The 26,586-nt window shown below is 28.2% G+C and overlaps 2 protein-coding genes across 2 annotated transcripts; both read left to right on the top strand.

Annotated features, from left to right (window-relative positions):
• The first annotated feature begins 1,501 nt into the window (after positions 1 to 1,501).
• Positions 1,502 to 14,495, top strand: LOC111041201 (histone acetyltransferase KAT2B-like). Its single transcript, XM_022325414.1, has 14 exons — positions 1,502 to 1,913; positions 1,988 to 2,253; positions 3,394 to 3,493; positions 4,161 to 4,330; positions 4,545 to 4,679; positions 4,817 to 4,950; positions 5,034 to 5,231; positions 5,311 to 5,405; positions 5,473 to 5,575; positions 5,665 to 5,722; positions 10,981 to 11,055; positions 12,160 to 12,350; positions 13,263 to 13,486; positions 13,555 to 14,495. The coding sequence occupies exons 2-14, from the start codon at positions 2,140 to 2,142 to the stop codon at positions 13,668 to 13,670; spliced, it is 1,713 nt and encodes a 570-aa protein (XP_022181106.1). The 5' UTR covers positions 1,502 to 1,913; positions 1,988 to 2,139; the 3' UTR covers positions 13,671 to 14,495.
• Positions 14,496 to 23,058: 8,563 nt separating this feature from the next.
• Positions 23,059 to 25,574, top strand: LOC111041202. The gene is made up of 4 exons (XM_022325415.1): positions 23,059 to 23,125; positions 23,225 to 23,380; positions 24,721 to 24,888; positions 25,136 to 25,574. Exons 1-4 carry the CDS (start codon positions 23,084 to 23,086, stop codon positions 25,316 to 25,318), a joined length of 549 nt encoding a protein of 182 aa, XP_022181107.1. The 5' UTR covers positions 23,059 to 23,083; the 3' UTR covers positions 25,319 to 25,574.
• The last annotated feature ends 1,012 nt before the right edge of the window (positions 25,575 to 26,586 follow it).

The following is a 26,586-nucleotide window of genomic DNA, read 5'->3' as shown; positions in this document are numbered from 1 at the left end:
AATTGTATATATTTATTCTCTTAAAGGTTGAGAAATATCTCTTTCGAATCACTTTTGATACAGGTAATATTTATATCATATAACCGGGCTATCTATATTATTTTTATATAAATGTTCGCTACAATCCTACATTTAACTGTTCTTAATTAGTAGGTTAGTTTGTTAAAACATTATAAACTTTTGATTTTATAATAATAATCTAAAATGTCCGTGTGAATTTCATGTACATTTTTAAAGAGATTCATTTTTAAAAAATTACGTTGTACTTACATCTGAAAAATAATTAACTTTCGTATGCATTCAATTTATTTTGTCCCGTTTAACGTGACGCGTCCATAAGACGCAAAGCCATATTTACCAAAAAAAATAGGGACCCAACTAGACACTTATGTACTATATTAATAAAATAAACTGGGATTAAACTGGTATGGTATAATAGTTGTATCTAAAGTCAATAAATCTTTGATTTTTCTGAATAAAATTTTCTTTATTTGTAGATATGTATTTGTAATATTTTATCTTTTTATTATTTTGTAGAATATTAAGTTAAATACAATTAATTTAATAAATATATTATATATATAATTAATCAATTTAGTGCACAGTATTACCTATTAAACAAGATGTGATGATCAATCTTGTGTTATCTTGTGTTTGATGCCAAGTTACTAATTCAAATTTTTTATCATTTCTTGTATGGCATTATTCAAAAGAGCTTGGCTAATATCATAATTTACTTTATAATGCCATAATTTTAATATTATTAATAAGTCAATATTGACAATAAGCAGGTAATGTTAAAATACATTATATGAATATAAGTTTACAAGCTGAATATTTTGTTTCCATTTGAACAGTGTCTTTAAACCAGTGCTCGAATTGCTCCACATTTTAATAAAAATGATTTCGGGTGTTAGTTTGTTCCATCCCGTGGTCTAGGCAAAAAAAAAAATAGAACGTAGTGGAAGTTCGTCCACCTATGCACCCACCCAATTCGAGCACTATCTATAACTTAATGTCATATCACACCGGACAGACCACGATATGAACGACATAGCATAATTTGGTATTTCCGTAACTTTTTGATAGCCGGGTCCTTCGATAGGTGCGAGAAGTCACAAATAAGTACGTAGGGGCAGTGTATCCAGAATTTTTTTTTGGAGGGTTAAACAAATTGTTGACAAATTTTATCTGAAAATAATTTATTAATGAAAACATCGTCAATATTAAACAATTTTTGTGAGTTAACCCCCCCCCCCCCCTACGCCACTGCGTAAGGGTATCGAACAGACTTGACCCAAATCAGGGATATAGAAATCACGCCATTTTGTTTGTATCCTGGGAGGAGCGCGAGGCCGCAGTGAACGGTGGCGAGAAGGGGGAGGTGGCACCGAAGGTTGCTCGGGCCGCTTGTCAGCCGATTCTGCTGCGGACGTACACCCGTCCGGGGAATGATGTCGGAGGAGTATGCGCGCCTCAGTCGAGCGCCGCCTATACAGGTGTTTTTTGAACAAACGCGACGGGCGGTGTTGTAGGTTGCAGCTGACAACGTATTTACGCGGTACACGTCTCCAGCTGAGTATAGTGAGTTGCGAGTTAGCGACGGCAAGTCATTGGCCGGTCATATTAAGTTTTTCGTTTACGTTTCATAGTCCATTCTGTACCTACTCACCATCTCTGTCGGTAATCTTGAAGCTCCGCGGTTCGGCCTGCTTGTCTCCTTATCATACAATTCGTTATCTATTTACGTAAATATACCAACATATATTTTGTACCTCGACGACGCTTGTTGCTTCTTACGGAGACTTATCTACCATTGTTTGGTGCCGGCCGGTGCTGTGGTTACTGGTTGCACACTTGCACTATAATACCATACATTTATACCTACCAACTGCCAAGCGGCGTGTACCTAAGTATTATTATTGATGTCTGAGTGCTACAAATATTGTATAATGTGCATTGTTGTAATAATTTGTATTTGTTATAGTTGTACGGCTGCCATACATACACTCGTCACGCATACGGCTCGTACCTGTTTGTCCGCAAAACAATTAACCTGGTGGCTGGTACAACGGAACTTTTCAACTAAAACAGCGTCAAAGTATTGTTGCTTGTTCTTTGTTAAGTAACTACAGGGAAATGGACGATATCACCGATACGATTTTGTCGTTCAGACAGCGTAATCTGGAGATTGTGGTGGCGGTACCTAGAATGACTAAGCTTATTAAGATCGCAAATTATATGCCGTGTCGGGTACGATAGTTATTATTATGTGTATTTTTATTATTTGTCATAGGTTAGCTTATTAAACATTTTGAGTCTGTGTGTCTGTAGCCTGTAAATAGATAAATGTTAATCGCACGTTAACTAGGTACCTACCTATATTATACATTTTTACAGGTAGTCAGCGTTTTAATTTTGTACAAACGAATTCCCAGTATTGATACTAAACATGATATGGGTACATTATTAATATATTTATTAATTTTATTAATTAATTAATTAATTTGTTTATTAACAATGAATTATAGGTAGTACCCTTAGAATACAAAATAGGCAAATACATACTTGATATAATAACAATAGTTAGGCAGTTGACGTTATAACAATAATAATGTTAAATAAAATGCAAAATTTTAAAGAAATTTAAATGAAAGCAAAAATAATTAAACAAGAAAAGTGGGATCTTTATCGGCAGTAGACATTAAGTGTCACATTGGCTCGTTTTTTTATGTATTTCTTTTTAAATTTTTGAATATTTAAGGACATATATTAATAGACGAGTGAGAGTAAAAATAAATATGATGCCGATGCTCGATGGCGACATTAAAAATAATTTGCTGAAAAAATTTATTTGGCTTATTTAATTTAATTGGAAACTAATGTGCACATCAATTCCATTATAATTTATATCCCTGGTTGCGTGCTTTCACTTGTTTAAATTTTTACACTGTACACAATTTATGCACCGCTCCAATACTATACAGACCAACACCGTTCCAGCCTGGACAACCGCCCAACGATTTGGCCTTCCAATAACCCAATCCAAATATTATATTATTTTCATATTCTGAATTTCATTATTTATATTTTCATATTTGGAAACATGTAGTATTATTATGATTTATTTTTAAAATTTTAAAATTTTTCTTGAGTTTGGGTAGGCACTTGCACTTGTGCACATGTAAATGAGCTGCCACTGCTTGTAGCCCATCAAAACTTTAAATTCTATTTTAAATAGTTAACTATTATTACAATATTACCTATTAGCTAACTATTTTATTCATACACTAAAAGTGTCTGTGCAATGTGTATGAAAAATATTTAAACTAATATTATTGCATATTGATGAGTAGTAGAGCTACATACTGTAATATTTAAATTTATTTCTAGATTTTAAGTTGTGTTTGCCATAGATGGATTTGTAATGAGGAAATTGATAAACCGTCAATGAATTCAGTTTGCGACCAATCTCATTGTAACCATAAATTATGTAAGTACATATTTATTAATGTTATTATGTTACATAATCATATTTAGATAAATATTTTGATTTTACATTTTTAAATATTACTCTGTTCTATATTTAAGTATGGTTAAATAAAGTGAAATATCATGAATTAATTTTTAAAGTGAATAAAATAATTAATTACACTAACTACCTACATGAAATACTTGAAATGTCTATAATTTATGTTAGTGTCTGCTGCCTACTAATAAATTAACAGTAAAATATATCAATATTATGAAAAAATCATTAGTTTATTATTCTGGTTATACAATTATAACAAATGATTAATCCTTTTTTTAATGAAACTATATTTGAATTAATATCGATGAAACATAGTCGATATGAGTAGACACAGCACAGATCACAGATATAACAAAAGGAAAGGAATATAACAAAAGAGCCCATCGTGTAATGATGTTTTCAAAATTATTTAAAATAGTTTTATTTGTCTTTTGTTTAAAATGAATGGTTACTACCATTTTGCACATTGAAATTTAATGATAACGATATCAGGTGATTTATGATTATGATTATGTTTAATGCATAATTTACTTTTTTGTACGGAACCTTTATTAATATGCTTATATATAGTATATTTATATTAATATATACTCAAGACTTTTAATTATTTTTTGTTTTCTTTTATTAGATGATCATGTATCACATTTGGTACATGCTTCAGAAAAAATGTTAAACGCTTTGTTGAGATTAATATTTGATTTTGAAAATATAAAAGATGAAATAGAACATCTGTCAAAATTGCCCTCTGATGCTGAAAGAGATTCTTTACTAAAACATTGTAAAGATTACATTTATCATGTAAGTAAATTGTTAAGTCAAGGTTCAACATAAGAAAAGCTTAGTAACTTAGTATGTCATAAATTAAAGTAATGAATCAGGTACTTCATGTGCAATGGTTTATAGATGATGAATAAATAAATGTGACCATTTATTATTAGAAATTGTTAAATTAATATTATCAGGTGTTATCAAACTAATTTTTCAATAATTTATTGTGTTTTTTATGATTTAGGAAATTAAACATTATATAAGTCCTGAATCCATGATTTCAATTGAAGATTCAATCGAAAAACCACCGTTTGAGTCTCCAACTATAATTGATGTTTTAAAGAATTTTTGCTTGTATGTGTTTTCGCCTAATCTCTATGTAAGTCTTCAATAAAATTATACAAACTAATATTTGTTTTATCATAGCTGTATTATATTTAAATTTAAAATATATTGACTTATTATTTGAAATATATTGAAGTATCCATGATAATAATAAATAATTACATGTTTTAGTTTTTAAAAGTTGCATTTAAAATCACCCAAATAACTTCAAACAACTTTGATAGTTGGATATGGGCTACTCCAGACAAGCTTCAATCTTCCAATAAATTAAGATACAATAACAGTTATAAATTTTACTATCAGAGGTATTTAGTATATTTATTATTTTCTACACACAATGTTGTATCCAAATACATTATATAATGATGAATTCAATGATATTTTTTAGGTACCAAGAGTATTGTCTTACTCCCACTTCCAATCGTCCTATAATAAAACCAAGTTATACAAGCAGTAAAATATTTGGCCAGGATATTTTAAAATACACCTTAAAGGTGTTTAGAACATCTCTCACCAATTGGTGTCTCAATGAATCAAAAAAATGTACCTACACTAAAAGATGCGTGTTCAAGAAAATTGTACCACGGTAATTATACTTAAAAGTACATTTTATTTCTATATAAATAATAGTGTTATAGTAAGACTTAATTTTTTTTTTGATTAAGATTTATGGATTCATTAGAACGAGAAGTGTATGCAGTTGATTCGCCTATATGGAATCCAAATTTTTTGAATACTTCATTTCCAAAAAAAGTGTTAGGTATGCTATTTATTTTAGTTACACAAATTAATAATTTCTGTTAATTTTAATCAACTTTATGTTTTAGATGCTTTAAACATCAAATTAAATGAACTGACTCTTAGTCAATGTTATTCACATGTAATTAATTCCAATATGCCAGGAATAATAAACGACAATTGTTTGAATGGGTAAGCATTCTTAATTTGTATTACTAAATACATTTTTTTATTGCTATTATGACAGTTTATAAATTATTAATAATTTATTAGTAATATAGTATATCGAATCAGTTGTTAACAAGGGCACTCACACTTCACAGGCAAAAATTCAGGGCGGTTAGCTTAAATTTGTATTAATATTCAAACATTTACCAATGTATTATGTGTATTTTCAAAAATAATATTATCATTTATCACAATACAATTTTAAAGGTAGTTATTATATAATATTACATTTTACATGTTACACTTACCAAATAATTGAACACAAATTGCAATCTTCTTTTTTTACCAAATTCATCAACAACTTTTTCTGCTAAATTAAGTTCTAACTTTTTTTCTATGTAAACCTAACATACATGAACCAAAAAATAATTCTCACACATTGTTAAACGGAACCATGTTTTAACAAGACCTAACATCCTAAATATCTTTTCTATACTACACATACACATTGTTGTTAGAATAGACATATAAATGACAAACAGAAACAAATGCACATAGCTGTTAGGATGTAAAAAAATATGGTACATAAATTAATATTTATAAATAATAATAAAATAAAATAATAATTAAAATACAATATCAAAAATTGTTATTTATATTTATCATAATATGCCAAAAATTAAATTACAACATCAAAAACGGTCATTCTCCTTCATATTATTTGTATTTACTTTAATACAATTTCAATCAAAATGTTTAATGTATATTCATGAGGTGAAATATTTTGGGTGATTCCAGATAAAAATTATAAAATTTGGTGATCAGTAATATTCAATTATATACTTTAAGGTATGATATGATACCATACCATACCATTATTGTTGTATTATACTATTATGAATAAAGACCAGATTTGTATGCAGTTTGAATTTTAAAATATGCATGCAGACATGCATGCACTAAAAAAAAGTCAAAAGATGCAAGAAAAAGATGTAAAAGATACAAAATAAAATTTCAATTTTTATTACATTTTATATTTGATTTCAATTTTGTCAGTGATAATTATTTGTGAGTTTTATTAAAATTTTCATAAACAAAAAGTAAAATGTATAATATAACAAATATGTAATACAATAATGTAATTTGTTAGATTGCAATTTAATTTTTAATCATTGATAAAGTGTAAAAAATATTTTATTAAAATTAAATAGTAGATACATTAGTGGTATACTGATATAAATAGTAAAAAAGTACGAACAATTTGATGTAATATGTTGATTGGAAAAATAATAACCTAACCTATTTTTAGCTTTCGAATATTCTTTGAGATGTAAAATATTTGATAATTATATTATATAAACGTACTATAATCTGATTTTTTTGCTCAACACCTTTTTAGATCGTTAGGTGTATTTTTGTACGATTTGTTGTTAAAATATGAAAAAATATGCAGAACATGCACTAATGTTAGAATATGCAAAAATATGCACTTTAAAATTTTGATATTTAATCAATGAAGTAATGATTTGTGGACACTCGTTGACTGCATGTATATGATGTTGAAAATAGCACCATGCATTTTATGCAAAATCTGGTCTTAAATTATGAACAGTCATTGGCTTTAATTCATATATTTTAAACTAAAATGTAATTTTTAGGTAGAATCTCCCAAAATATTAAATTAAATTTTAATTGATATAAAATTATAAATTTTTTTTTTTAAATATCATAATACTGACCGTTTGGGCTTATAATTATGATAAATATATTTTTTTGATATTGACATATTATGTTTTAATTTTTACATTGATATTTGTGTTGATTGATTTATTAGTATTATTTTTTTGATGTTCAATTGTTCCTTTGTCCAAATAGCCAGGTCCTAACGTCTACTTCCATTTGTCAAAGATTTAATAAATAATGATAGTTCTCTTCAAGATAGGATAAAATTCACAATTTTCTTTTAAAAAGGAATATTTTCAATTTCACTAATTGTAGAAGACTCCTTCACCATCTCTCAATAATCATATCCTGTTTGACATTCTTCTATTCATCTACTAAGTTATCTATTTTTCAATGCTTGCTAAATTTTTGTAAACTTTTGATGCAATTTATTTTCATCATTTTTAACATAACTGATGGAGTAACAATGTTTATTTAAATGGTATTTTAATTATTGGAATAAAATTCATAAAATTCTAATAACTGAATTTAAGAGTTAATAGTATTTGAAATTAAAGTATATGTATAGAAATCTGAAAGTACTCGTCAGGAGTAGATGCTACAATATTATTGGGTTATTGCATGTTGAAAAAAAGAACTAATTTTTTGTATACAATTTGCTTTTCCTCAATAATAATTAGTAGGGGCCTGTATTGTTATGTGCAAAAATAGAGTATTTTGTACTTAGGTAGCTAATAAATTTTAATGTATGTACAAAAACTTCAAATTATTGTATAACCATTAACCACGGTCGTAGGTTATCGCATGTAGAACCACTAACATCTTGAGAATGATGATAGATAATCAATAGGGTTCGGATTTAAAGGCGAAAGTCTTTTTTTTTTAATAATACTAATAGAGAAATAATTTTTATATAGAGATGTGTAATATTTCGCACCATATTTGTCGTATGTACTAAGTACTTGGATGTAACTCTAGCCAATGGCAATTGAAGATGTGATGTGCGTTAATCCTTCACACAATCACTCTTAAAAAATTATCCACTTGAAGATCACATCAGTAGGACGCTATTGAGGCTTTGTTGTATGGTGTTCAGGTAATTAGACTACCACTGTCGCCAAAATTGCTGCTACTGCTGGAGTAGCTCCTAGTGGTTGAAACGATTGGAGAGAGTGTCGACATAATCAAGACTGGACACTGTAAGTAACGCCGTAAGGGTTCTTCAATCAGAAAGTGCCCAGAAGTAGTTGCTGAGTCCATATACATAGCACTCGGAGTTCTTAAATTCATTATAGCACCTATCTGGCAAATAGCGTCTCGAGTTCTTTATGCGTATATACTTGACGGTGCTTCATGATGTACTTGCAGGACTTGACGTTAGCCTCCCATAAGCCCGATGAACTGTTAAGATATCTTAAGCATCAACTATGTACCTTTTTTTGTACCCGGTTAAACGGAAGGAGTGTATGCTGTTCACGCAAAGCGTTGTTAGAACTGACAAAATCTGGGCTCGAATACGTGGATATAATGTCAGAGATTACGGCATTACCAAGCAGTGATAAACACTGGACGTTCCTCTGAGACAGTTGATATCGAAGAGTGTCAGAATGTCAGAAGAGTAATGTTGGGTCATTTGGGTCGATCAGGTAGCCAGATGGGTCATCTTCACCACAGATCATATGTTATGAGTTTGCCACCGAGAGGCTACATCTTTAGGGTTGCACCTGAGAAATCGTGCTTCCTAGTGGCGCATAGAACCAGTTGCTGTATCTAAGTGACGTGATTGGCCAGAAATGAGGACCATCGATATGGCTCATTAGCTACCCAATAAAGAGGTATGATGGAACAGTCTACAAGTACACATGACTTAATGGTACGTTCAAGATTGGTACAAACTCGTGGATAAGTTGTCAAGTCTCACAGTTCTAGACGGGGAACCGAATCTTCTTTAATGGAGTCACTCGTGTTTTTGACGCCAAGGTCAGCTATGACAATGATATAGACGTCTACGGCGTATGTAAGACAAGCACTGAGCTATCACAAAATCCATGCAAGGTGTATATGATATGACTAATTCATATCAACAGAATCATCTTCAGACATAACTTCATGTCATCCACATAAATAATCCTTATGTAGTATTTGTAATGTTATTGGATGATCAGCTAACTGACTTAGTGTTCTGATGGCTTGATAAGGTAACGTCGCAAGCCTGTAGGTGTTGGTGTTGAGTTGATATTGGTGAATAGGGCTATACTACATTGGTATTTTCTGTCAGTTGGGTGCTCCAGAATTTGTTTGAACATTTGTTTGATATCGGCACCGAAGAAGAATCTTAAAAATTGAAAATTAATGATAACACTTACGATATTGCGTTGTAATTTTGGCCCTTTGCGAAGGTGGTCGTTGAGCGAGTGTTGTTCATAATGCTAGACTTGACGTAAACGAAATGTAACTTGTAGTTATTTCTTCTAATATTGTAATCATCACTGTTATTGGTGAAATAATTTATTATTATATAATAGATCAAAAATAATTGATTAAAAACCGAGCATTTTCTCCACTACAGCACTGCGTGACGTAGGTGGCCGAGTGAATAAGTGGTTTTTTAGTTATAGTAAAATTTTAAAAAAAACATCCTTTTTAATCTCTTGATGGTTGACATATATTATAATGTGAAATGAATTAGAGTGCCAATGTTCATCTCGAGTATTCACATTTTACATATTTATGGTTTATAGAGTTTGATATGATGTTGATCCAAAATTTGATCGATCAGACTTACCTGCAGTTAAGTTAATTTACTTAAGAGCACGCGACACCCGCATATATTGTCTCCGTCTTGGTCCTACTAAGGCATAATATATCATAATACAAGTCCAGCAGTTTCAATTTCGTATTTTTGTGTTGTTAGCTTAAATATTAGAGTAAATTGACCTATTATCAAACTTAAATGTAAAAACATTATCTGTGTTTTCTTGATGGTTTTTTATGATATTTTAATTTTTAACTGAGTTATGATTACAATTCGCTTAAAAATTAAAATATCGTAAAAGACCAACAGGAGTGTTAGGGAAACACAGATAATGTTCTTACATTTAAGTTTGATTACAGGTAAATTTGAGCTTTAATAGTATTTTACTGGAAGCTAATTACATTTTTTTTTAAATAGGTAATTCGCTCTAAGCTAACAATACTCAATTGAGACTGTTGAGCGTACATTTTGGTATATTATGAATTAGTATGACGAAGATAACATATGCAGATATGGCGTATTCTTAAGAGATTTTTGCCTTTTTCCGTATTATGTAGCAGTCCAGATTATTCAGAGGATGGATTAATCATAGAAATTTTTTTTATATTTTTTGTTAAAAAATGAAATCATAATTATTACATCAATACATCATATGATAATAATTTTTAGATGGGTAATTTATAATTTGTGTAAAAATATTACCTATATCTAAATATTATTTGTTCTAAATCAAACTGCATGATTATAAATTTGAAAAATATTTATTATTTAAAAATAATATGACGTATGAGTAAGAATTTGAGTAAATGTATTGTATTTGAAAACGTTATAATGTAAGCATTGTTTTTATGCTGATAATTTTAATTATTTTCTTATAATATTAGTTTTAATTTATCTAGGTATAAATTATAAGTTTTGATAAAAATTGATTTTTATAAATGATTTTAGAGTAAAAATACCAGGTGTAAATTATGATAAAATGTTTAAAAACTATGTAGCAAAGGATAATATTATGGATACATTTGAGTGTTTAAATCTTAATTTTGGTGCCAACACATCTCTAAAGGTAAATATACATAACAAAATAAATGTTAAGATAAAATTTAAAATTACTACACTTGCATTTTTTTTCTTTCAATAACAAACAATCAGTGAACTTTCCATAGTACCAATAGTATCTTAATTTGAAGTGTTTCGAGTGTTTGAGCCAATGAAGTAAATGTGCTTAGATTAGACATTAAAAATGTTAATATTAGAATTTTGTTAATGATGGGGCTAATGGTGGCAGTAACATATATACTGGTTAGAGATATGCAATGCATGTGCCACATGGGCATCAATGAGAGGCGATGATAAAATACTTCGGTTATTTGAGAGAAAAGTTCTTAGAAACATGTATGGGCTCGTATTCAACAATACAGAACAGAAATGGGAAATAAGAACGAACGCCCAACTGTACCAGTTTTACAAAAGAGAAGATGTGGTCCAATTCACCAGAGGGACAAGGATAGAATAGGCAGGTCATGTATGGCGGACCGATGGAAGTATGTTGAAACTAGCATTGACATACATGGCAAGGGGAAAGGACCAAGGGGAAGACCGCGGAAAAGATGGAAGGATAGCGTCAAGGAATTATTTGAAGAAATTGGAGTGGACTGGGAGCAGGCATATGATGGAAAGTGATGGAAGGAAGTAGTTTTGGCGGCCAAGAGTCTAAATGACTTGTAAAAGCACCCCTCCCCAAAAAAGAGATATGCAGAGATAGGAAGTCCAAGACTTTCATTTTTTATGTGTATGTGGTATGTTTGTTATATATATTGAGTACAATGTATTTTGTGTTTATAATATTAGATATCACAGTTTCAAGGCAACTTATGGTGGAAGGGTTGGGGTGGACCCTTGACTAAGTGAACCCTTGATAAATAGCTGTCAATGGGCAGTGATCACATTAAGTAAACTTATAGTATTAACATTTTTATCTCATTATAACATTTAGTTCATTTACAAGTGACCCACTTAAAATGATGCCAAATACTACATATTTTAATATTTATAATTATACTACATATTTTATTTCAAAATACACAAATTAATAATCTTAGGTATTTTATAATTTACTATCTATTCAATTTTAAATGTAGTTACTAATTATTAATTTTATATTAATTAGGGGTTTATAACACACCAGAATAAACCTGAAACTCTTGCAAAAGCCAAACATGCAGGAATAGAAATGATAGTATTTGATCGTTCGTCAAATCTTACAAAATGTGTGTTATGCCGAAAAGAACTCAGAAATATGTACCAAACTCAGTTACCTAGACTTCCCGATACATACATTTCAAGATTGGAAACAGATGAGTAAGTATATTGTTACCTCTATTAAAGTTAATTATTGAAACTTATCATTTTAAAAACCATTCAGCAAAATATGCATATGCAATTTAATTGTTGAAACTTTTCAATATGTGTATGTGATAAGTGATAACCAATTCAATTTATTATTTTATTTGGTTATATACTTATATCAACTAACAAAGTTTAGATCTTAAAGCAATCTAATACTTTTTTTATTTATTGTAAAATATAGCGTTATAGATATGCTATTTAAATCTATTACCTACATTAGCATAATTCAAATCTAAAAGCATATTTTTGAATATATATTAGGTTTAAAAGAAAATTAAAAAAAAAGAAAATAAGTGAGTATAATTAAAGGATTTCTCCTGGTGATTTGCTATCTTAGTCTAACACACGCGCAAGATAGGATTTAAGACATGTTTTTTCGACAAGCATACCGATTGATATATGGAAGTGATAAGAGTTATAAAAACAGATTTTAATTTGTTGTCAAGTCTTCTTGAAATCGACTTATCCACATTTTTAAATTAGCCCTCCCCCCAAATTCCTAAAACGTTATTTTACCAAAGAGAAACTAAAAGATTCTCATATTCACTTTTTGGAGGAGAAGTTATAATCAAAAAATCAAAATTGTGGGAAAACAATCTTAAGTAATCTTGATGACAAATTCAATTCTGTTTTTAAAATTATTATCGCTTCATTAAATCATTCAAATAAATTTATTTAGTCATTGTATGAATAATAATATTTGTAATAAATTCTTAGACCTATATATAATTCAATAGAAACAATAATTTTTTAAGTGATATGTCATTCATAAGATTTGTTTTTCAACTTACGTCATTCTTTCAAACTAAATTTTCAAATTCTTGTATTTATATTTATATATTTATCATTTTTTGTAATAATTAGAGAAATAAAAACGTTGGCCATGATGGAAGACGGTATTCCTGTTGGATGTATATATTTCCGCACTTTCAAATCTCAAGGATTTACTGAAATAGTATTATGTATGTTGAAAGTGGGGTTACATGTAAATGGATATGAGTCGTTTTTAATGAATTATTTGAAGGAGCTTCAAACAACTAAACTGAATATATGGAATTTACTGGTTTATGCTAATAAAGAAAAATTAGGTACGGCTTGCAAAGAATAAATGTATAGTACTTAATAATCATGTTTTATTATTACATTTTATTTTTAGCATATTTTAAAAATCACGATTTCAGTACAGAAGTAAAAATCTCAAAGGCAAAATATAATAAGTATATAGTTCATTATGAAGATTCCAAATTGATGCACTGCAATCTAAAGAAGTGAATAATAACTTAATTTTTTTAAATTATAACATTATATAGGTGAAAGAAATATAGTATAAGAAGTAGATTTATAATTTCAAATTTTTTTTTTTTATTTTAACAAAAATATATTTACGCTGATTATAGTGATGAATGATTATATTATCGATGTTTCAGTTCAAAACTTTAACAACTCAAGTTATAAGAAATTCGAGTTTTTACACCATCTTATAATGATTTTGGTTTAATAACACAATAAAATATAGTTAAATTATTGTCCAAGAGAGACCATTTTCAATATTATAATTTACGTTTCATTACATAGAGAATCAATATATAAAACACATTATACCCAAAAAACCAATTTTTGAGTTGTGGGGCATTGATGAACTGGGGCATCGTATGTAGATTTAATAGTGATTGCTTTAATAAGTATTGAAAAAAAATTATTTTTGCTTTTCTTGTTACAAATTAGATAGTAGCATAGTTTAGTATACCTAATATAGTATATTACAGTATAGTATTACAGTAAAGAATAGATAAATAGCATAGTTTAGTGAAGTCTAATATAATATATATAAGCAAATCAGCATTCCATATTATACAACCTTTTTTTTATCAGTATTAAAAATTGATTGAATCTGATATCATAATTTTGTAGAAAATAATTATTGACAGTTAACAACAATACAAAACTCATCACATTTGTGAAAGTCTTTTCTTTCAGTAGAAGGGGCTCATAGAAAACCATTTATTAAAGAGTTTCTAAATTTGGTCTCATAGGAATAGTTTGGAACTTTGTTTGAGATTGATTGGAATCAGATATTACTTATTTGGATGTTTTCCTTTGAATGTATCTCAAAATGGTTCTTTTAGTTTAATATTGCTGTTCTATTCAAGATTTAAAAAATTATGTTTTTTTATTGTCAATTATAAATGTATAATCAAATATTAGATTATGATTAAAATTATACTAAATTTTTTTATTGTAAAAAGTGTTTCAGGCATTTCAATTATGTTTAAATTTAAAATCAAGTAACTTATTTAAACCTATAAGCCATCCTTTGGTATTTTAGATGAATTATGGGTTTTTAATTAAAAATGTTACTTGTTCTATACTGTTAAGTTTTACTCATTTTGATGATTATTTGAAGCTCAATTAGAGAAAAATATAGTAATTATATTATTATTATTTTTTTTTTAACCAGGCTTTTAAATTCTGTTTTTGACAACCATATTTGTTACAATTAGTTAAAATTTAAACATATAATTTGTTTGTATTGTATCCTTATTTATTTAATTTGTAACCAAATAAATACCAGTAACACTATATTTTTGAAAACTGTTTGAAAAAATGTAATATCATTACAATGGTCTTGCAAAATAATAAATATAAGCTTAATGTGTACTTTTATTTTTTAAGTTATTTGTTTTTTTAAATTTTTATATTACAAGCTAAGATAAATATATTACAGTGGTTCCCAACCTCTTTTATTCTACGTCCCCCATGTAAATTTCTAAAATTCTCTTCCTCTCTTCGTTTAGACGACCTATTTTTCTTTTATTTTAGTTATACATAATAACAATTTATTACACTATATAATAAAATGTTGTACCTATCAATATTAGATTACTTGTGGAGAGGTCAATCATTATAAAATACTCGTATAATTGTTATCGATGGACAACTGTCCAAAAATTAATTTATTGTTTTCAATTTTACTGATTGTAAAGTGACATAATTATTTTAACAACAAAATTCTTGTTATTCAATCATTACTATATTCCCCCATGCAATATCTAAATTACCCCTAGTTGGGAACCACTGGTACATTATAATGTTTAAAATAATTTGATGTTATAATAAATAATTAATAAATATATATAATTATGGTACACTTATGTCTATGTGTATCAATATGAATGTTTTACTATTAATGTTGAAGGATTCTTAACTAAGATGAAATCTGTACTCTCATTTATTGTTTATGTGTTACATTTGCATAACAATTTAAGTTAAATGTGTATTTTCCACGTTTCATATATTGTTTTGTTGTATATAATAAAAATAGTAGGTAAGTTTGTAAGTTCTTAACTAAAATATTTAAATAAAATAATATTGTATTATTTGTGATTTTAATTGTTTTTAAATATGTCAAGGTACACAATTTGCCACAAAAAAAAAAACTGCATATAGGCAAAGCTGGGTTATTCAGCTACTATTAATTAGTTAATTTTAAAAATCACAAGTACTTGTATTCAAAATGCAGAGTGTATGATGAATGCTACACAGAAATAATAAAATATGGAGAATGTATAGCATCCTCTATTTTTCTCTATCAATGTATTTAAATTTATTATTTGTATTTGTATTTTTAAAAAAACAAATGAATTGTTTATTATTATTCTCTATGTTAAATATCAATTTTATTAATTTTTTCACAAAGAAAATATTAGTTAAAATGTATTTTATATTAACATTAAGACACTAATGATTTTAGACTTGGTATAAAATCAAGTTAGGTGAAATTGTTTTTTTGGTACAAAACAATAAGGCATATATTTTGACAGTCACAAGTTAAAAATAATAGTTAAAATTTAAAAAAAACATGAATTTTAATCTGTACAGAATTAAAGAACATTGATGAATGATGACCTACTAATCTAGTAACTTTATAGACTATAGTCTATATTTATATACATACTTGGCCTCATAGGATCATTGATCATATATCATTGAGATATATTCTGAAGGTATAATTTTAAAATTGAAATTATTATTTATTTAAGCACACATGAGTGAAAATGAGCTAAAATATGTACTGTTAATAATAATTTAACTATAAGTAAATAACTGAAAAACATTTGTAAGATAATTCCCACACAAAGTCTAAACAAGTAATGCTTTTAATTTTCTTGTGTACTAAATAATTATATAGTTATATTTTGTTTATTTTCTAACATTTTAATTATTTTTGTTCCTTTACCTACTTATCAAGCTAATATATTATTGTGTATCTCTTTACGTCATGTTTTTTAATAGATGTCGCGGGACGCAATCTACATTTCACACCAATTCAGTATTAAGCTGAGATCCCTGTCAAATACTTTTGGCAAATATAAAAATATAAAATGCCAATTTTACATCTTATGCAGATTTAAGGACACATAATTGTACCTATTCAATAATTATTACATAATGAACCTTGTGTGAGTGTGTGTCGTTTGAGCGTAGTGATCAATAACTGAATAACTTTTGAGCTATAAACTTATAAGTGTAATTACCCATACATCTATAAATAATTTCAATTTTTCCTGTCTATATAATGTTCAGTAATATTATATAATAGTTTATTTCATATTGTAATGTATTTTTTGTCTTGTTCAAATAAATCGAATAATTCTAAATTTATTCAAAATTATATATTCTTGTACTACAAAAATATATACCTATAATTCCGGATATAACTAATTTAATAACTATAATACTATATACTATAGTATAGTTTATATGATATCATTTTGTATGGATTTCGTAAAACACCATGTACCAACTACCAGCTGCAGCTGCTGTTGTACATTTAGAATTTTTTTTTTTATTGATTATTGAAACATCAACTACTAGGTCTTTAGTTCTAATTTGCATTTAATTTAAATATATTTTACATTATAGCAGTGTTTGGAGAGAACATTTTTTTTCAAATTGTACTTGAACGTGAACGCGAATAGAAAGTTGATGATGTTGATATTTGATTGGAGGTATTCTCTTAGACCCTCTAAGATGAGGTATGTGGTGTTTATTTCTCGAGTTTTCGAACTTCAGACATTCAGTTATTAAATGTTTGAATGAGAATTTCAATCCACATAATTCTCATGTAAGGGAGGGGGGGGGGGTAGAGTTGTTTCTGGCCATGAGGAGGTTATGTGTTGTGAATGTGAGGCCTTTTTGAGGCGATTTACTATGGTTTCGTTTTTCCTTTTTAAGTCCTAGTTTTTCCATATGTGTATTTAGAAATGTATTTGACCTATATAGGTACCATTGGGAATTTATAGTAATTATAAATACATAGTTATCTGCTTTTTTACCACAATCAAACTGTGCACGCTACGAAACTCTATATGAATAGACTAGTTCGAGTTATCTGTAATATTACGTCCTCCGCTCCTATTTACTTACTCCTATTATTTATAAAATTGTACAATGTTTTATACTTCAAAACTATTAATACAAGGGGGTATACCTACCCCTTAAATTAGGTTCGGTTCCACTGGGTAGGGTTGGGCAGTATCTTGGATACAATTATTGTATCTGCTATTTTATATCCCAATGCAGCTGTGAGAAGTATATTTTGTAGTGTAATTTGCAATACATTTTTTAGTCAATGTATCGAGTAAAAAATATGTCATCGAAAGATACTTGATACATTAAAGTAATATCTACTTTGAAACATTTATTTTTAAAGGCTATGTAGTTTTATATTCAGGTTAGGTAAATGCAATGGTCATCCTAAGGTTATACATAAATGTAGGGCAGCCGGTGCAAGAGGTGTGTGATCATGTTCTATAAAAATAAATTTGTACTAATAAATATAATTAATAATTATATTATTTTAAACAAAAAATGCTATTCGTTTAGGCTGTGCTTTAATACCTGCAGTCAAACGTACATTTTCATCTGCTGAATTTATAAATAACCTTACTAGGAAAAAATCGTCTGATGTAATTTTCGAAATGATTACTAATATTCTTGATAAAAGAAAATAAGTCATATAAAAAACAAATTAAATTAATTATACGACTTTTAAATTACTGTACATTTGTACATTAGATTTAATCATTAAAATTATACCACAATTACTATAATTCAATATCTAGTATAGTAGTATAATAATACCTACTACAATACTAATATAAATATTAAATATAATAATTAAGTTAATAACTGTAGTTTATGCTATGTAAAAAAATATGTAGATAAAATAGGTACCTACCTAATAAGTAAAATATTACTATTGCTATTAAGTTATTATTAATCTAATCTATATTATTAACCATTTATTATATATTGTATATTACTATACATACATAAGTTTAAAAAAACCAGGACTAATTTTATTCAAATAATCAAATGTATTGATTATCGAGTATCGAGTAAACATCTAAACACCTACTATTATAATGTAAGTATTGATAACCTATATAATATATTATCTTAATACTACACGGACAAGTATTTAGTATTGTACTATTGTGTTGTTCTAAAGACAAGTTACCTGCAATACCTACCTAAGTGGCTAAGTATCTACAATCCTGGCCTGGGCATTGGGCAATAACTCAAATACTAGTATTTAAAATACGTATCTGAGATACAATTGAATCTTGTATCGAGATACTTTATTTTAATGTATCTACTATCTTGTATTGTGTATTTAAATGCTTTTGTATCTAGTGTCTTAATCATAAAACGACATTCAAAAATTATGTTTTATTTATGTAACTTTTTTTCCTAATTATCCAATAACAAGTTTTATAATTTGTAGTTAGTACTTTCAAATTACTAGTTAATCATAATCTAAGTTAGATTTAAGTAACTGGTGTTTGAAGACTCTTGATTGCCGATAAAATATAACTGTAGACATATCAGCGATATAACTTCGTATTTCGCCGGTCGCCGACGATTGGTTTATATTTTCTGTCAGTGTCAGGCGTATAATGCATCTACTCAGTGTTTGAGTAGTGACCCCTTACTATTGTCCAGTGTTGTGCATTGTCTTAAGATTTGAATTATTAATTTTTGAAAAATAAGGATGATTAAATGGTTAATGTTCCAAAATCCTTAGACGGGACATTTTATACAATATTAAATTCTGATGAAATAACAAACGTGAATTCTAATGTAAAAGCTAAATGTATAATATGCGAAGAGAAAAAAAAGAAAGAAGAATTATTAAGAAGCAATAATTTCTACGTCAAATTTTCGACTGCGTTTGAAAGTAAGCACCAATAAAATATGTACACCATAATATTAAATAATTTATATTTTTAAAATACATATAGTTTTTAATATTAATTAATAATTACAATTAATTATATTTTTTAGAGATTACACATGACTAAATTGGAAAAATACGACTCACACTTAAAAGTTGGTGGACGTAAAAGAGCAAGTACATCAAATGATGATTCTCAAATTTCAACAAAACAAAAAAAACTAACTGAATATAAAAGTGCCGTAGATAAACAAAAAAAATTAGACGAACATATTATACTTTACATTGTCCTTGGTATAAAACCTTTGTCTACAGTTGAAGATGAAAATTTCATAAGAATATTTAAAGGTAATTTCATTATAATTAATATTTTTTAACAGTATGAAAACGGGATTTGTAGTATAGTCTATAATCTAGTATCGATGTATCGCGATACTAATTTTTAAGTAACTTGCCCATTCTTTAATCTTTAATATTGCCAATATTGGTACATAAATTATATGTATAAAATACGTAAATAGATATCCCAGACGTGTGTGTGTTATCAATTTATCATACATCTATATTATGACAGGGTACTATTAATTATTATATAAGTATATTAGTGTACCACCATTCTGATTACAACAAAATTAATAACAATAATAATTATAATAATCCTTTAGCAGTTTTGTCTGTTCGATATGCCTATACATACCGAACTAGTTTCGTTTTATCGCTTTCGTCGTGTATTGCTAGTTACTATCAGGTCATTGGTAAAGTAAAATACATTATACTAGAACATAATATTATATACGTTAAATTTTATTCGGTATATCTAAGTGTCTGTCTAACATCAGAGCCGGAACTTGAACTGATGGAGACGCGGGGTAGAATTAAATTTGGAGCCAATTTTATCAATAATTTTCAATGCACAGGTCATAAAAAAAATCCAATTAACATTTTTACATGATATGTATATTATATTTATTCATAACGAGTCACAAAAATTTATTACAATCATAAGTACTTTGAGTAGGTACCTATTTGTATCTCTATATTTGTAATGGAAAATTCGCGTATCCATTTATCTCACGAACGTCTATAAACTTCAATTCTAGAAACTCTATTCTCTCGATTTAATTAAAGCGAATTCGTCAATAACTTAATTAAAATCAATTCTGTGTGCACTCTGATATTCAATGAACAGTAATGACAAGCTGCTCAGCCTTTCTTGTGTAATTGTGATTCGCAAATATTTCTTCATCAAGTTCAGCTTGTTAAGCATCGCCCAGCTTTTGGCTTAGTCACGGAAACAGCCAGAAACATATTATGAAAGGCCGTGCTCGTGCACACGTTTGCATACTCGTAGCTCGATGAAATTGAAGCATTTTGAATGAACAAAAAGTGTGCCAACTCTTTGGAACATTTTATTAGAATAATTTATTTATCAAACATGGACCTTATGGTCAGCAATTATTAAGAAAACGAAGGTGACACGTCATTTGAAAATTTATTGTAGAATTCATCAGCTTAGGTTTGAGCTAAAACTAAATAAGTAAATAACTTATATAAAAATGAGTACCGGAGTCAAGAAAGCTAAGAAATAGGTATGAATAGTTAAATTTATAAGATGTGAGTTCACAAACTTTTGTTTATCTGTGCTGTCCATTGAAGCTTTTGACAATCACAATGTAATTTTGGTTAACTAACTTTTCGTTTATTCTTTTTTTCTCTCTCTTTTTTGAGGCACCACCTAGGTAAGGGCTTAGCGTTTTGTTTTTGCTGTAATTGAAGCAATTATAGAAAAACATGTGTATAATTGGGTATCACAATAAATTGGTACCACAATCATGCGCTCAAACAAGTACAGACGACTATCAATGCATCGTAGAAAATACTCCGTATTTTTTGTTATTATTTCGTTTATCATTTTGTTATTCCTTCATTGTCGTGTATTATTACGAACGTATTTTTAGTTTAAAATAGATTATGAGACCACAATTAAAATAGCACTTGGTCGTCGGTCACTATTTATGTGTGCTTTGCATTACCCCATAATTTTTTACCTTCAAATCATGTTGGTAATTTTACACTGATTATCAGGGCGCATATTTTCATATGCTACGGCAAACAGATACGCCGACGAAATGCCAAACGGTCTACTTCAAAAATAGACTTTGCTTAGCTAGTTCAAAAAATGCTCATAAAGCGGAATATTTTTCCGTTCCCTGCCAGGAGCCCCCTATGTAAGGGACCACGTGACATTTCCCCGGTTGCCCCAAAGTAGTTCCGGCCCTGTCTAACATCTAATATTAACAGCTCCTGTGACCTTTCTCCCACACTTAGAGGTATTAGCTCATACAGCCATTTACCCGGAATGCCTCGTGTCGGAATTTCCCAGACCCCTCGCAGTCTCATTGACAACGGCTGCGGCTGTTATTATGGGACCGACCAGATCGATAATAATGAAACCAATAAAGTTGTATGTACCTTACAAATAAGGTCTGAGCAATTTTGAAAGTTATCTCAATGTTTAACATATTTTTTTGTAGATTGTTGGGCATTGAAACAACTTTCAACATTGTTCAGACCTTATTTTCACATTCCTAAATAACCCACAATTACAGACATAGTACCTACACTATTATGTGCACGCCTGGACGCCTGGCACGTGCCATTCTAGGTATAAGCTAGGGTGTTGCGGAATAGGGTTCTTGCAATAACTTCTTTACTTATTTCATTATTATCGATCTGGTCGGTCCCACAATAGCTACGGTCGTTGTCAAGGAGACCGCGAGGGGTTTTTTAAGTTTCCACACGAGGCATTTCAGGTAGGTCTGCTAAAGTTCATGTAAAGTGCATAGTAAACGGTAAAAATACATTTTATTTTAAATATAGTGAGATTATGTTTATAATGTACCTACCTAGTTAGTAACAATATTAAACTAATATAACATATTACCCATGTGACGTCTTATTACGATTAGGTAGGTAAACATTTATATATAAACATATTACATTTTATAAAATATGTAACTTGTATAATTAATAATGTAAATCAGAAAATTAGATTCAATTTCCATATAGCGGACCTTAATTAAACAAAAATTAGGCATTTATGTTAGGTTTACAAACATAATTATTATTTGTATATTGTATTCAATATAATCAATATATAACGTTGTGTTGTTGTCACTTATTTATTCCTATAACTCTCACAAAAATTAAATGATTGAATACAATACATATTACATAGGTAGATCTAGTTATAGATATGTACATCCTATATATTGTAATTTAAGGACACCACTCATGCATGCATCATTAAAAAAAAAAAATGGGAATAATTTATAATTTTCATTCTCACATTTTTTAACTATCAATATTGTTTTCTATTACCTAGTCATTGTGAGAAAATAAAATGTACCTAACCAAAATTATTGTTCTTGTTGGAATTTTTTATATGACCCGATCAAAAAGCATTCATAGGCCAAACTTGCCATTGGTAAATAATATAGCTCCTGAATGTTCTAAACACGATTATATATTATATAATGTTTTTATAATCAATACATTAAATATGAACTGTTTAATTTTATTACAGGGAGAATATAGATTTGTATTTCACACAATGCATCCTTGTGAAACTACACAAGATTTAAAGTTAAAAATGAATTTATATTTAAGTAAAAAAACAAGAAATATTACGGAAGTGAAAGGGAATTTAACATTCCTAACACCTTTAGACGATTCATTAATAGTAAGTTTACTCAACATTTATATTTTATTCTCAAGTCTTATTGTATGGTAATTAAAACGCAATATATTTATAAAATAAACAATACCAATATAATACTTATTTCATATTTTCTAATAAGATGGCTTTTTTCCTTAAATATCAGGCACCATGTTTAATAAAGTTTCACAGTCTAAGTAACTTAGGTTAATTTTTAAATTCTGAGCGAAGCGTTTGCTGGTGGGAAAGTAAATCTAGTTGGTCCATCCAGAAGGCAAAATGTAAAAATTTTGAGCTGTTTTCAAAAGTGTCTAGAAAAACAAAAAAAAAAATTAAGGAAAAATTGAAATTTATGGCTTTTGACAAAATCGATTTTGGGTTTTGGTTTAACTCTTAAAAATGAAATGAGTTTACTGAAAGTTTTTACTACCAATTGCTATGCACGATCTTTGAAATATGGTGACTCTTTTTGAGGCTTCTAGGCATGAAGAAAATGTCGAGTTTCCTTTGTTTTTTTTTATTGTTGCTAAAATATGTTTTGCTTATTTATTCAAAAAACTTGAAAATGTAACACAACGTTTCTCATAAGCCGTTGTCAGTGGAAATGAAGAAAAGAGCTGAGAGTAAATCCACAATAGTTTTTTATGAGTGCCTGAAGCTAAAATTTTGAAAAACTTAATCAAAATCTCGAAAATGTTCAAATTATTTTGTAATTAAAAAATTATAAAATGTTCAAGAGTATTATGATATGAGTAATATCAAAAAACCATGACTATAGATACTATTACAAGTGAACGTCCCGCAACCATAGTATCAATAGCCGTGCCAAAAACATATGAAATATACTTGACATAGGCCAACAGACCGCCCCTACTCAGAATCGTTATTTGTATACAATGAACAAAGGTCAATGATGTATTATTTAGTTCAAATTTAACACATCCATTCCACTATTACAGTGATTCAATGGACGTCTCCTGTACATTACACAGGTACCCACTTGAACACCTTTTAAAAAAAAATGCTTGTTGTGTATAAGTAATAAGTAAGTATAAATTAAAACATTTTTTAGGCAAAAAAATGTAATAAATAAGCTGATGCTCTGACTTGTCATTGAATCTGTTACATTGTAGTTGATAGCTCATGGTATTGACCATTTTGGTATTATGTGTGTCGTGAAAGAGGATATATATTTATTTTTTCGTACCCTCTGTAAAGAAGTTTGAATTATTTTAAGTTACACTTAAAAAATGATTAAATAAAATAATTATGATTTATTTACTTTATTTATTTATTTACATTATAGTCATATCATACAAGATTACCTACAACATTGTATCTTATGCATTCATTTTATTTTGTAGTTTGACTATAACCTATCTTCTTGGAGCTTAACCGGAGGTTGGAAACCAAACTCTTTTGTTTACATAGTTAATATGGCTTGTTCAAAAATGAAGGCTATCTTGGGAAATTGTTGGACTTCATTACAAAAGGCTTTTAAAATCCCAACCGGAAACTGTCCTGTACCATCGGTAATATTTAATGTTTATTAATTTAATACCTATAAGTCATAAGATAATATTATACAGTATTTCGATTTAATTTATGTGATTATTTTGAACGTGAAAGTGTACAAGATGAAAACAATATTATCGTAGGTTAGTTATAAATAGTGATTTTAAAAATCTACTTATCTTCAATAATACTTAATTAGAAACGTAATGTGTTATGTTATAGTCTATAAGTAGTAAATTATAATTAATTATTGAATATTTACAGGGTATATATACAACAGCAGGATTAGATATTAAAGCTATTGCAGATGACAACAAATTTCCCAAAATTTTCTATTATGGAAAATATAAATTAGTGGCTAAATTGAGAAACAAAGAAAATAAACTACTTGGCTGCCTATCTGCTGAATTTGATCTTGTAAGACCATGGGAAGTGCCTACGAATTGAAACTTCTGCCTATACGCATGCTTATAATATCTAATTTTAAACTATTTTATGTTGTGCAATGGAATACATTTATATCACAATTCACAATATGTTAATTTTTAGCACACGGTAGTTACAGTCACAATCATATTTTGTGGTTTGATCTCTATAATTATAACTTAACCTATCAATTTTTTTGTATTTTATATCATAGTTTAGTAGCTTAACATTATATGTTTGTGGTTTATATTGTCTGCGCATATCTTAATTATTAATTAGGTACTGTTGTTACGTTATTAATCCTTCGTATTTTCCCACAAAAAAAACCTTTTGCAATATATATAAAAATAATTTTCCACGTCTTATACCTATATTAGTATTTTATTTTAGTACTGTTATAACTTATAACCATTTGTAAAACATGTTCATTATTATTTTGATTTAAATTTTTTAAATAAGATGAGGAATTGAATTGTTATATTTCAGGAATCCATTGTAGGGCTCTTATAGTTATATTAAGAATTCATAAGTTTTATTTTAACCTTTTATTACGTGCAAGAATATTGACCGATATTATTTGGCAACTTTTGAGAAAATCAATTAAAGAAAAAGCGGGTAAATGGCCGGGTACGTTCTGTTGTACATTTGGAGAGCATCACTGTAATGGATGAGAGTTAAATTTTAATTCAACGACCATTATGTAGGTACGAAAAACGAATTTGAGCGAAGACAGCCTATAATAGGCATTACTAAGTAAATTGTTTGATATCATTGGAATTAATGTTATTTATTTTACTATTAGGAATTTGTACTAAAAAATGTTAAAATGGCAAAAAAAATACGTTTGAAAATGTCATTGTGTGTACACTGTATTCAATATGATCATTATGTAATCTTAAGGTTTCAAGTACCCACGAATAATAATTTTAAATTAAACAAAATAACTAAAATCTTAATTATATATTTTAATATGTTATTTCGTTACAAATTTGAACCTTAAATATTTAAAGAATCGCAATATTTCGAAAATATTATCTTGTATTTTACATAGAAATTACTAATATTTTTTCATTCTGTGAAAATTGCATGCATCATCGCTCCTCTCAGAATCTAATATTTTTCCAATTTTTAGTTTTTATATCAAAATTAAAATACCTCGTAGATTTGCTATTCTTATAATCGATGAGATTGTGTCAAACTAGTAGTCAAACAGTCAAAGTATTATAATTTTATTATATCACAAGTAGGTAACTAACTACGAATTAATTTGGAACGTGTCTATAAAATTG

Source organism: Myzus persicae, unplaced genomic scaffold, assembly GCF_001856785.1.
Source record: "Myzus persicae strain clone G006 unplaced genomic scaffold, MPER_G0061.0, whole genome shotgun sequence".
In the NCBI taxonomy this organism is placed as follows: Eukaryota; Metazoa; Arthropoda; class Insecta; order Hemiptera; family Aphididae; genus Myzus; species Myzus persicae.
Note: the sequence above shows the minus strand (reverse complement) of the source record. Positions and strands in the feature narration are given on the sequence as shown.